The following is a 13,513-nucleotide window of genomic DNA, read 5'->3' as shown; positions in this document are numbered from 1 at the left end:
GTTTTGGTATGCTCTGATACAGTGTACTTTAAACTAAAAAGGAAAATCCACCGTGTTTCACATGCCTTTTTTGAGGAGGAATAAATGTTTATATCTGGACTTTTCTTTTTTTTCGTCATCTTTACTTCCAGTGACTCAGACAGTAGATGCACAGAATGTTGAAATCACAGTTTCTGATGAGAAAAAAACAAACAAGCGGTGAGTTTAAAAAAAGCACAGAGGGGGGACACACATGAAAATTTAAGTGAAATGACAAGACAGAAGTGAGAAATAGCTATACATGGAAGCTCAAAGAAAGGGAAGTGAGACTGAACTGTCATGAAAAAGGAAGACAAAAAAATGTTTAATGAGGGAATCCTGACAAATTAAGAGAAACTGTAACAGTGGGGTGGAAATGAGACTTAGAATATGACGAGGGAGGAGAAGTGAGTGTCATTTATAGGTGGAGCTGCCAAAATCTTCTTTGTTATTCTACATTCATGCTCTGGTATTCTATCGCTTTACCTGCTGGACCCGTTTGCACTCCTGTCAGGCTGCTCAGGCCAGCACAATAATAGACAGTCACACCAACACCCTGGGGCGAAATATCACAAATACCACATCCTTTTATTCCCTCCTAATACATCAACATTGTGTCTTTACTTGCTGTTATCATGGAGACGAGGTTCACACAGCATCTGCGCCAGCATCGAGTAAGACTGTAAACAAAAGGAATGGATGATAATTAAGGTGTATGAAAAACAGAAAAACATACTGCGGGAGCTCATTACCACCAAAGGAAATCAGAAATACTCAGATGGCTTGAGAGAGAGAGAGAGAGGGAGGAGAGACATTCAGGTGATAGCATAAGTAAGGTGAGCAAGGTAGTGGGTGTGTCTATGACTGTTGTTCTTTCACACATGCTTAGGTCTCATATAAACCCTGTTGAACCTGTTACTGCTGATACACCTGTTAACACACACACTCACACACACTCCTTCACCTGACACTGTGTGTATGTGACTCTGGCTGGTACATATGTATGAGGTTATAGAGTGTGAAAGTGTAGCTACGCTTTGTCTACCTGTTGGGATATATGTGTTATTCACCTTTGGACTGCTACAGCTTCCTTGTTTTGAGACAACCTGGACTTTGTAGTATATCCTGTTTGTACTCTCCTGCTGGACTGACTGACTCCTCGCCTTCAAGTAAAACAAAAGCCGATTCATTTTTCTGAACTGACTTTACATCTCTGATTAACTCAAGAGATGTCATTTTTATTTCTTGGACTTTTTTGATCTAGGTCTAGATTGTGTGAAGCCTGAGCTTTATCTGGTGTGCTCGACACACCTGGTGGATTTTCAGGATTTCTCTAATTGGAGTTGGAAGCATTATCTGCAAAGGCTGCGCTGGTTTGTGATTGTGAGTGTTAGCAGCTCCCAGGGGGCTGAATATTCAGCCAAGATGATGGAGGAGGTGTCCATGATGACGGCATATGACGAGCATGTTGTGGACCAGATGAGCGAGGAGGAGATCCTGGCCTGTCTTGTGGCTGAAACAGAACCTACATTCACAGTAAGACTCACTGTTTCATAGATTGATTTAATTATTTTCTTTTTAGAGTACTGCATTTAGAATTAGCAGCTAAACTGCTGTCAAATCAAGAAGTAACCATTAATTAGATCCAAAACTAGAGCATAATTCTGGTATTGATGGGACTCATACAGGTTTACTACTTTCTCTTTAAAGTAATATTGAATTTGCATGAATAGACTTGAAAATGGCTTATTTTCACTTTAGTGCAAAATGTATATTATCTTGCTGCATGAACAGATGAAGCATTACTACTGTACATTCATGATGACAGACTGATGCAAAAAATTCAAAACATATCATAACAAAACATAGAAGACAATGATCTCTGTTTGCAATACTTCTGAAACTAACTGGCATGAGCATAACAGACCGCACACTGTAACACAAAACACAGTCCTCTCTATGACAGATTTGTGATGGGATATATGAGAAAATGGATTCTTATTGTTAATTTTAGATATTTGAGATATGGAAATTGTCATTTCAGGCTTTTATAAAATAAATCCCTCCTTCTACTGTTATTCCTTCATGCATCCTAAATTATCATCCTCCCATGTGCTCAACTCTTTCTTATCTTGTCCTTATCCCTATCTTCATCTTTCTGGGCCTGTTCCTGATTTGTTGCGCTTACACTGCATCCGGCGCTCGAATCTGTTTGGAGGAGATAGCTTTCTTCAGCTCAGTCAAATATGACAGAAATATGAAAGAAAAAATATTGCAGTATTTAATAAGACTTGACCGTCTCCCCTCAGGTCCCGACGAAGAAAGCAAAACTGAGAGAAAGCCGACTTCAAATAATGGATGATGTGGAAAAAGAGGACCCCATGGACAAATACCTGGTCAGAAATGTTTGACTCCCTCCAGAAATTAATAATTAAATCTTCACTTCAACTTTAGTCCATCTCATCTGCATCTTGAGATATGATGAATTACATTTGTAAAGGCTGTATTTTCCTCTTCTTTTTTCTGAGTGAATTCTCCTCTATACGAGCCTGAAGGAGTTAGTATTCTGTTGTGTCCTACAGACTCTGACAGATTGTTGTGTGTGTTTTGCAGAGGGAGAACCACCGGCTTCAACAGGCCAGCCTCCGTCTGGAGCAGGAGAATGACAACCTGGCCCACAGACTGATCACCAGTAAGGTTGCCCTTAGGAACGCTCTGGACAAGGTGCACACGCAAAAAAGGACACAAGAGTTTAATTATAAAATGCAAAATCGTCTGCTGAAGGTCATTTTTCAGAAAAGGGTCTAATAAAAGGATCACATTTCTGCATTAAATGAGCTGCTCTGTGCTCGACCTTTCCTCACTTCTTTCCTCAGTTTTCTTTAACCCTTAATATTCCGGTCAAATTGGGCCTGTTTTTACATTTGACAGCAGTAAAACACCCTAAACACCATTCAAAAAATATATTTTTGCCACTAACACAGATTTTTATACATGGAATCGTAATACAGTGAATTCTGATTGCCTTTTCTCTTTAACCCAGTAGCATAAAAACCCAAAGAATACACTCCCTCTGCTCTCTGAAAGCTTAATTAAGGATTACTCACTCATTTATTAATGACTGATAAGACCGACTCTAATAAAATGGCCTGAAGTGCTAAGCATGCTGTCAATTTATGTAAAGATTTATAAATCATACTGCAATGATTTAAGTGTCTAATTTGTTTCATCAAATGGTTTAACACAACCCTGGAATACATAATCAAAAAATTTAACTGGTAGTTTAATTTTCATGTGGCAGAAGGTTTCAATACAGGGCAAGATTTACTTAACCATTTTTAATTAGTATTCTGAATGATTTGAAAATGCATACACAGCATTCAGGGTCTGGCTTATCCTCATTTACAGAGTTTTATGTATGACACAAGAATAAAAACATCACACTATCTGTTTACAGGCGGAGGACAAGGTGGATGAACTGGTCAGAGACCTCCTGTTGACCAGACATCGAGTGCAGGCGACAGAGGAGGAGAAGAGGGGGAAGGAGGAGGAGGCTGAAATGGTAAGAGTAAAGGTTTCTATAAGTGTGAAGATTTTATAGCACCTCACAAGTTATAGTCATAGTGTGTTACTGTATTCATGGGTGTGTGTAAATAAAATATTTCTTCTCCTCTTATAGTTAAAGGAGGTGTTTCGTAGAGAGCTGGAGAAAGCTGAGCAGGAAGTCAAGAGGTCATCGGGCATCATTGCAGACTACAAACAGGTACATAGAATTGACAACAATGTGATTGGAAGAAGGAAAATGAAAAGAAGACTTATAAAGACTCATATAAATGTTAAAATCAGATGCTCTGCCTTCTGCTCAGATCTGCTGTCAGCTGACAAACCGTCTGGAGAGGCAACAGGCTTCCCACAGAGAAGAGTTCGATTCACTCAAGGTGAGAATGGCTTTCCCCCGTGGAGCTCTACGGTCGCCCCTCATGCTATTATCTTGTCCTTTCAGTTCATTTTGAACACCATTTTGCAGGGTTTGATTTTACAACCTCTTCCGAAAATCTGTTCACCCATTTCAAACACAGTTAATGCCTCAGTGACTTCATTTTCTCATTGGGGATCATTTTATGGCAGCAGGTATCAATGGTGTTCAATTGTTGGCTGTCCTTATTCAGGCACTGATCTAATATTCTGCCTGTCACTGTCACTCTCCGCCTTTGCAGAGCGCGGTGAAGGCTTGCCCTCGCTGTCAACACATTGTAGAATCGGATGAACAGTCTGCCGCAGGTCAGGATTCTCTAACAGAAGTGTCAGCGGGGGACCATCTGATGACCGAACCAGGCCAGGAGGAGAACACCACAGGACCCAGAGAGGCAGAGCAGAGGAGGGAGGACCAGGAGAAGGAATCTCTGAAGGCCCAGATTACGGAGCTGGAACAGGAGTTGGCCCAGACCAAACTTCAGATGGTGGAGGCCAAATGCAAGATCCAGGTAAGATCAGACCATCAGACAACAATGATTAAATGTTTTCAATAGCCAGGTCAGGTGACAGCAGCTAATAATGCTCTGTCACAAATACACATGTAAGCATATGAACACACACACACACACACACACACACACACACACACACACACACACACACACACACACACACACACATATATATATAGAGAGAGAGACAGCAAAATATTTGTGCTTGCAGGTACTTTCCAAGTAACATATATCCGTTGCCTATCACAAACTCAAGAAGTGAAAGGTTTCAACTGCATGCCCACTATCAATTTCACTTAATGCTAGCAGAGAATGAGTTAAAATTCAATTAAACCTCATCAATGTGAAGCATCTTCATCAAGCATAGGTTAATATGAAAATATAGCTGTATGCAAAATCACTTTCTGTTTACTATCAGAATTCTGAATGTGTAAAATGTGTGAAACTCACTAAATCTCTGAATCTCACTAAATATTTAGGGGGTAATGGTGGTGATGGTCTGAAGGACAGAATGAAAGGATCACAATGATATTAGCTTCTAAGGACTGATGGCTCGAGGAATGCAAGCAGGAAGATTATTGTTCAGATGGGGAGACATCCGAATTTGTGAGTGTGAAGGACTAGCAAATTCTAGGAAAGCAGAAGTGACAGAGAAGATTAGAGTGGGCGGAAATAGCCAGAAATTACACACAGATGAATAAAGGAATACGTGTCAGATTGGCCTTACTGAACGTTCACCAAAGCTTTACTGCTGATCTGACGTAATCCAAGTTTTAAAGGATAGGTTCCCAACTCACAAGTCTGTCTTAATAATAACTTTTTTCGTAATAATAATAATTTATGCAGCACTTATCAAAAACACGTTAAAATGTGTTTTACAAAGACATAAAAACAAAATAGCCAAATAAACAATTAATAAAGGTAGAATTATTACAGCTATAATTACAGCAAGGTCATTCTTAAAAAACACAACAGATAAATAATGAATTCAGGGGAAAGCAATTCTGAAAAAGTGCATTTTAGAGAGATTTTTAAAACAATACTTAGGCACACATACCTGTATGAACACCAACATGTTTTTCTTGCTATAATCATTCCTCCTCTTCATACTGACCATTAACAGACCCCTTTATAACACACTTTAAATCCAGTCTTCCTCCTGAACAAAAATATATTTATAGATTAGTTTATCTGAAATATTTTATACTGAAAATACTCTAACTTATATATATTCATTAGATTTGACCCATTTTGACAGTTGAAGCTTCACATAAACTTTTAAATATATTTTTAATCAAAATGAGGACTGTGGATTTTGTTCCCCAAACACTTACGGACTATTGTTTGATGACAAATTTGAAAAATTGCGAACCTATCCTTTAACAGTTAATCTTAAATTAGACCCATAAAAAACTGACTGACTGAAATACAATAACAACCATTTGGCTGCACAAATGAAGACTAAAACTCATGTTAAGATGCAGCATTTCTCACTTATGTCTTTGTAATACTCGCACAGGAGCTGGAGCACCAGAGAGGAATCCAGGCCAATGATCTCCAGGAGGCAAAGAACAGCTGGATAAGCAAGGCTTTTACCTCCCTGCGGACGTCCAGTGGGGGGCTTCACAGTATTAGTGTACCCAGAAAAGGGGCTCCGGCAGTGAACTGGAGCCTCCACAGCGGCTCCCTCTCTGGATGGAGCACCAAGAAACTAGCGTGGCTTCACAGAGAAAATCAAGAAAATGTTTGACAGCTTGGACTGTGATTTTACAAGTGCAGATCATCAAATCATAACTGGACACTATAGAAGGATCACATCAGTGTTATATAAATGTGAGGTGGATCTTTTTACAGTAAGGCACACTGTGTTCAATACTATAGCTGCTATGTCTCATTTTGTGCACTAGAGGACAGTCTAGAGCACAAAATGAGCAGATGAGAGTACCTGGGAGCACCTCAGACAGGTATTCATTCACTTTGTTGTATAATACTTTCCAATCTGCTGTACTTTGTCCTTTTTATATTGTAAACCTATTTCATTTGCCAATTGATATGTCTTTCTGTGTATATTGGTTATCTGTAAACCATCTGAAAGCGATATTAAAACAAATATGGCACAACTTTTTTTTTCTTTAAACTCATGTTTTGACATAATGAAACTTGACGCATCAACAGAGACCTCAGGTAAAACGGTTCTTTTTTTGAATGACGTTTCTTTTGTGAGAAGCTTCCTCTTTCACTTTGACCTCGGTTGCTTTAAAAGTGCTCAGTGATCAGCTCTCACACAAACACCCAGCTCAAACACCCAGGGAATACCTGCTCGCTTGTGATCTCTGAACTTTGAACATAGAGTAAAGTAGAGAGCAGACAGAAACAGAGCAAAGAACAATAGAAGAGAGTAGTCAATATCTTGCAGAAGTGAGGCTTGACTGCAACACATTCAAAAGTATTTATAAGAACTAAACTTGGGTATCAACTTCTCCTGCATGACCGACTGATGGCTGTGAGTGTGTGTGTCACTGTGACTCTTCTCATGTGTGTTGCTGGAAGTCAAGCAGTAGACCTGCTAAGGGCAAATGCTGCATCAGGGAGTAAGTACAAATCTTTAACAGTATGCTCACTGTGTGCGTGTGTTGGGAAATAGCTGAGTTTTTGGTCAGTGGTAATAGTTAGGATCACGTTTTGTGTGTGTGTGTGTAATGTTTCATCATGCATGAAACAGAAATTGGGAAATGTAATTACTCGCTTGTGTTTTAACTCTTTCTAGTGTGTGTTGTTGCTTTTAAGGCCTCATATCTATGTTTATCTGTGAGTGCTGCCTCTGGAGAAAAAAAATGCAATCTTGCTTGAAAAGCTCTCTGATAATCTGTATATGACTTAAAATTCACACCTTGGTTTAGATGTTTTTAAACCTGCATGGAGTGGTGGTTAAATCATTTTCTATCATGTGCCAACATTATTTAATATTTAATTGATTTTGTGTTTTCTAAATGACACACAAACAAGAAAACAGAGAATACAGTAGATTCGTTTTTAATCTGATATATTATATTACAACATAGACTTTCTTTCTTTATTTATTTTTTTTGTATTTTCTTTTTTGTAAAAATTTCGTCTGTATCATGAATTTCTGAAGACCATGTACCATGTATCTTTACAAGATGTCATTTTATTCTAATCTTAGGTCACCTCCTTAACATCTGGCCAGTGGCAACGGGTGAAAATTAGCCTATTAGACTCTGGCTCATTAAAATGTATTTTTTTCTGCTGGTTAATGAACTTTGTCACCGTCAAATAATGACAACATCTATGAGAAAAACTTAGATAAACAGTGTGACTAACAGCAATTTCTTCCTCCAGATCCTCCCTCCATTCCCAGGGTGCAATGTTGGTGTGCAAGCTATCCAAACCAGTCTTTTTGCTCCTGGCCTGAGCCTCCTCATTCTCCACCAATACACTACATTGCCACCTACAGGTAAATATGACATAATAATAAACCCACCTTCTGTGTGCTGAACCAAACAGTTGACCCCTTTTAGTGAAACACACTCCAGTTGTCAAGTGTCATTAAGGAGCTTATTCACTCATCATATCTCTGTAAATGGGTTTGTGTGTGCATTTCAGTGAGAGACACAGACAGCTGGACACAAAGCACTGTCAGCTCATCCGACCAGGCTCTTCATCCTCTGCACTGATCTCAGCATCCTCTTCCTCTGATCGGGTACTAGCTTTATTTACATTTGCAGATAGACTGAGGAGACGTTTTCTGTCATTCAGTCAATTTGCTTTTAACCTAAATGAAACAAAGCACACATCACTCATGTTTATAATTAATATTATGAAGAAATTGATGCACTTTTCTAGGCTTTAAGTGTATTTGTTGATCCAAAAACTTTCCACACAAAACTTACAGGCTTTTTTTGGAAACCCCCTATTCGCATTTCCCCTTATAGCTGTGATAAGCAACAACAAATAAACAAGCTGTTAGTGTGTGCAAATAATCCAGTTTCTCAAAATATTGTGACTGTCTTTTGGACACATGTAATGTACTGAAAAGATTCAAATGTAACATTACATAATATCCTTTATATTTCAGCTCTGGCACTGCCTCCTACCTGACTTAAAGCTTTTCACTGACTACATCATCAACATCACAGCAGTTTATCCCGGCAAAAGCAGCTCCAGTCTAAAAAGTTTTATGTTGGAGGAAATTGGTGAGAGTTGAAATGATAAATAATCCAGTGTTAAAATATAAAAAAGTGATGGATATGTGGTATCAATATCATTAGAAATACTATTTAACCACTTTGATTGATATGATGATATTCTGTAAGGACAACCTTGTTAAAAATTGCTTCCTCTGTCTTTCTTTCTCTCTGTAGTGAAACCAAATCCTCCCGTAGATGTTCGGGTTTCCCCTCATCTTATAAAAGGCTTGACACTGGAGTGGTCTGCTCCCCCTACTTGGGCTAACCTTGACATCTTCCCCCTTATCTATGAGATACAATACCACAGGGAAAGCACGGGCACTCCACAGTATCACAACGTAAGAAAACTGCCACTTGATGATTGTCACAAGAACAGCAATGTGATCTAAAAAGTCTATATTTGACACATGCACAGATACCACGTGGAAGTTCAGAATTACCTAAAATTTTTAGGCAACCACAAAAATAATGTTCCAATTGGAAAGTTTCAAAAAGTCCCTTTGTCTGTGGAATTTTCCTTGTTTTTTAATTTAACAGTGTTGTGCATATAATACTTACATTTAGTAATTCATCTGTTTGCTGTAAAACTAAAATATTGAACGTAACGACACCTAAAGTCTTCAAAAGTTAGTATTTCACCAACAATTATAGTACCACTTTTTCTAAGAAGGAAAAAAAGGCCCACTTTTTATAAAGGCTTTGTAACTTGTAACTGATGATTTAATAATGGCCAATTAATGCCAATTCTTTATATCAGTTGGCATGTTATGAAGAATTCTTCTGACACATCTTAATCCTCCTGGAAAAACATTTGAAGGATCTGTACCAAAATCCATGTATTACTTTATTGCTTCTTAAAAATGCTATGTTATTATGTTGCAAATGTTATTAATAAATACTTTAGTTACAACTTATAAACACATATCAGAAAGTGGTACCACAAATATTTGATTGAACAGCAGTCCCCTCATGTAGCTGCTATGTTTGGATGTGAAAATAATACAGATGACGTTACATTTTTTCCCCCCAGGTGGATACACATCATACCAAGATTGAACTGGTTCTGGTTACCCCAGGCACCTACCAGTTCCAGGTCTGCGCTAAGGAGCTGCTGGGTCTGGGCAAGTGCAGCGACTGGAGCTCACCTGTGAACATCACTATACCAAAAACAAAACTGTGAACACTTCCTCTCCCTTTTCCTCCTTTCGAGCTTCTAATGAAGTGAAACTGAGGAGCTGAACACATTCTTGTTGTTCTTTTAAATGCACAGTCAATTCCAGCTAAAGTCATTGATATTTAATTTAATTTATGAATTCATATTTGGATATTATCTGTACAGTATACAATCCAGTTAAATTGTTATTGTTTTAGTATTTATTGTAATACTGTTAGTTTGTGTTGGTTGAGTCATTCACCTTAAACATAATACACTGTAATAATTGGTATGTACACTTTCGGACCAATTTTGTTTTACCCATTTAAGATATATTTTATTATTATTTTTATAATCGTGGGGCAGCTTCATGTTTGTGTGAACATTTTAATAAAAACAAGGCATTTGAAATCAATCAACAGTGCAGTCAGTCAATCACATCCACCACAAGTGGGGTGACAAACTCAGAATGCCTGACACCCAGAGTGAAGGACGGTGCCTTAGGGAGGTGTACATGAGACTTCTCTGGGCTGTAAGTGCCAGGACCGGGAATAGCAGAGGTATAACTGGGTCTCTTAGTCCTCTTTTGCATGGAGAAGGAGGGCTGACGCTGGCGGTAAATGTCTGGGTTGGTACTGTTGTATTTTCCTGGTCCAGGGCTCTTGGAGAGGTCTTCAGAAGGAGCTCCGACCTTCCTCCGGGCTGAGAAGCTGTAGCTGGGGCTGGAGGATTTGTGGGGAACCTGACAGCCCAACACGTTAGGAAGAATGTAGCTGATGGGGTGAAGAAGATAATATTTAGGTTGAGCTTCAGAGACTTTGATCTTAGATTTAAAGGATAAGGTTGGAAATATTATTTTTATTTAGTTATGCTAGCGCCTTGGTTCTGGGGATAGCCAGTCTGTCTGTTGCCCTGTAGGTTAGAGCCCCACTTCAGTCCAGACCAGCATATTTGTACAGATATACATGGTGACCTTACAATGTATTCTAATGCTATGATCACCTGACTTTTTGGCACTCTGGAGCCACCATGAGGTTGACATTTGTGGTTTAGGAATAAGTAGTGCATTTCTAGAGAACTATTTTCAGCAGACTCAAAATGAACCACAGTGCCCATGTTCATTACAATACAACATGTCATCTCATTTATATTTTTTTAATAGTTTTGGGCTCTATGGCAGAACATCAGGCTTTGGCCACACAGATAATACCTGTTGGTAGCAGGTTCAGTTCATTGTTGGATTTTGCTTTCCATGGGATTTGTTGACCATGAGAAAATATCATTAAATATCATCAGCAGTATCTTTTAATATGTCTCTCCTCCAGCCTTCACCTGTTGGGTGCTGGCACAGCATCCACAGAGCGATATCTGGTGCGTGTGCTGATGGTGTAGGACGGTGGTCTGCGCTGAGAGTTAAGAGGTGGAGCTTTCTCTGGGCTATAGGCACCTGGCCCTGGAGTCTGGAAGGGCTCACCTATGGACATTAATATAAATTGGTTAGGACAATTCTCCTTTTCTTTTATTGTCCCTTCTGTATTACCTTTATCACTTGAACGCTTCCCTCTGCCCAAAATGGAGTAAGATGGGGTGTCCATTCGACCAAATCGGGTAACCTTGGCACCAGTATGGTACCTTGGTCCTGGGCTGGAGTCTACAGAGACCACTACAGAAAAAACACACACACCATCTGACCTCATAAAATCAATTCTAGAAATGTGTTTAACACAATAAAGTTACTCTAATATGAACTTTTTTATGAACTCTGTGAGTAAAAACTGGGCAAATGCAGCCAGTATAACAGATAAAACATGCAGACTATCACATTTGCATGGAATTTGGTTTGCGAGAACTCACTGGCACTGCTCATACGGCTGTGGAAGGAGTAGGCTGGGCTGCTGGGTTTGGTAAAGTCATGGTTGATGTAGCCAACAGTAGGGGGCAGAGCATAGCGTCCAGGGCCTGGGCCTGACTCAAGGAGGAGGAGGAGGATGAAGACAGGGATGAAAATGATGCAACAGACTCAGCTCTAAGCAACAGTATAGCACACCCACCTCTCTTTGGCTTGGGCTGTATTGTCTCTGATGATTTCCATATGGAGTCCTTTGACTTATTTTCTATGGTTTTGCATTTTAATGTTCTTCCTCCACTTGTTTGGGAATGTATTTTAAACAATGTAGAAATCTCAAAAAAATGTATGAAGCAATGACCATAATGCTGTGAGAGATTTCATAACAAAACCACCTCAGCTATAATGCAGTCCATGCATGTACACACACACACACAGCCACATACAGAGGTATACACACTTCTTGTACTGACCTCTTTCTCTAGCAGAGATAATTGGCCGTTTCTTCACCACCTCCTCCATACTCTGCCAGCCTCTTCTTTCCGTCTTCTTTGTCATCTTCTCTTCCTTTTTGGCTCCTCTGTCACTTCGGACACATCCTTTTCTTGTGTGACCCTCCAGGTAATCCACGTCCTACCAGGCTGAATTATACATGACCATGAGGTGAAGAAATCCAATCTTGACCAAGGCCCAACCTCCTCCCCACCTCCTTTGCCCAAGGTCCCTTCAGGACAAAAAGTTTTCAGAACCAGGACCAAAAAAGTCACCTCTGACAGGGCTCAAAAGAGTAGAACCAATGTTGAATCTGAACTAAATTAGAACTAAAGATTACAGCTAATAATGTATTAAACATATACATTCAGAGGGAAAGTGCTTTTTTGAAATAAAAGTATCTTGAGTGGTAAAGCACTGCAACATAAATCATGTCTGGAACATGTGATGTAGTTCATTTGTTATCCTATTCTGAGGTGTCAGGTTACTGAACTTCTACATGTGTGCAAACAACATGTATGTGTGCTGTAACTAATAGCATCTCAGTGCACATGCTATTAAAAATTAAAGGACTTTCTAAGCTCTGTTACAGGTGGATAGCTCAACATTACTGGTAATAAAAAAGATGGACTGGTGAGTATGAACATTTTTACATTTACTTAGTAAATGTAAAAATTTATGAATGTATAATCACTTTTACATAATCAATGGAAAATTGCAGCTTTGCTCTTGACAAAAAAGTACAAACTTCAACTTCTGGGATTGTGAGAATTCCAGGACTTAAAAAATGGGGTTGCAGGCGACCTTAACTGTTGGTTTTGCACCCAGGCAGCATCTGAGAAGTGTGAACTGTGGCAGAAATGCCCTGAGGAGGATTAACTTTTGGCAGAGACTTTTGGCAGAGTCATTCACTTTCCAGTGCCCACTTGCACTCCTATTCTACTAATTCTACCACCAAACACAGAGGTAACTAAAGCCTTTAGAGCAGAGCAACGACAAAGAAAAACCCCATACTGGTTAAATATTAAACACCAGTGACTCAGTGTGGCCATAGACTTAGTAACCAGACTCTTCTCTGTCATCAGCAGGAGATAACTTTACTACATAGTAAGGCACCAACAGAACACATATCCGTAGTCTTAAATATCCCTGATCAACAGTGAGAGAATTGAGAGAATGCAGTGTGTAAAACCATGTTCCCTGTTATGATGAGAATGGGATGCAGATTCAATTAGGGCAATTATTTCTCAGAGATATCAACATTTTAATGCCCCTGGTTATATGTTAATTACTGTGTGTTTTTCTTTTA

The 13,513-nt window shown here is 39.2% G+C and overlaps 3 protein-coding genes across 3 annotated transcripts; 2 read left to right on the top strand and 1 right to left on the bottom strand.

Annotated features, from left to right (window-relative positions):
• Positions 1-1,443: 1,443 nt before the first annotated feature.
• LOC128375278 (rab GTPase-activating protein 1-like) lies at positions 1,444-6,255 on the top strand. Its single transcript, XM_053335583.1, has 8 exons — positions 1,444-1,554; positions 2,328-2,414; positions 2,632-2,742; positions 3,476-3,580; positions 3,698-3,781; positions 3,885-3,956; positions 4,236-4,502; positions 6,025-6,255. The coding sequence occupies exons 1-8, from the start codon at positions 1,444-1,446 to the stop codon at positions 6,253-6,255; spliced, it is 1,068 nt and encodes a 355-aa protein (XP_053191558.1).
• A 751-nt stretch (positions 6,256-7,006) lies between these two features.
• Positions 7,007-9,893, top strand: ebi3 (Epstein-Barr virus induced 3). The gene is made up of 6 exons (XM_053335587.1): positions 7,007-7,096; positions 7,866-7,980; positions 8,130-8,226; positions 8,602-8,719; positions 8,888-9,051; positions 9,744-9,893. Exons 1-6 carry the CDS (start codon positions 7,039-7,041, stop codon positions 9,891-9,893), a joined length of 702 nt encoding a protein of 233 aa, XP_053191562.1. The 5' UTR covers positions 7,007-7,038.
• Positions 9,894-10,293: 400 nt separating this feature from the next.
• odf3l2a (outer dense fiber of sperm tails 3-like 2a) lies at positions 10,294-12,234 on the bottom strand. Its single transcript, XM_053335584.1, has 5 exons — positions 12,186-12,234; positions 11,721-11,831; positions 11,407-11,529; positions 11,199-11,340; positions 10,294-10,639 (listed from the first exon to the last, which is right to left on the bottom strand). The coding sequence occupies exons 1-5, from the start codon at positions 12,232-12,234 to the stop codon at positions 10,294-10,296; spliced, it is 771 nt and encodes a 256-aa protein (XP_053191559.1).
• Positions 12,235-13,513: the final 1,279 nt, after the last annotated feature.

Source organism: Scomber japonicus, chromosome 16 (assembly GCF_027409825.1).
Source record: "Scomber japonicus isolate fScoJap1 chromosome 16, fScoJap1.pri, whole genome shotgun sequence".
NCBI classification, from domain to species: domain Eukaryota; kingdom Metazoa; phylum Chordata; class Actinopteri; order Scombriformes; family Scombridae; genus Scomber; species Scomber japonicus.
The sequence above is the reverse complement of the archived record's forward strand: the minus strand, read 5'-3'. Positions and strand labels throughout refer to the sequence as shown.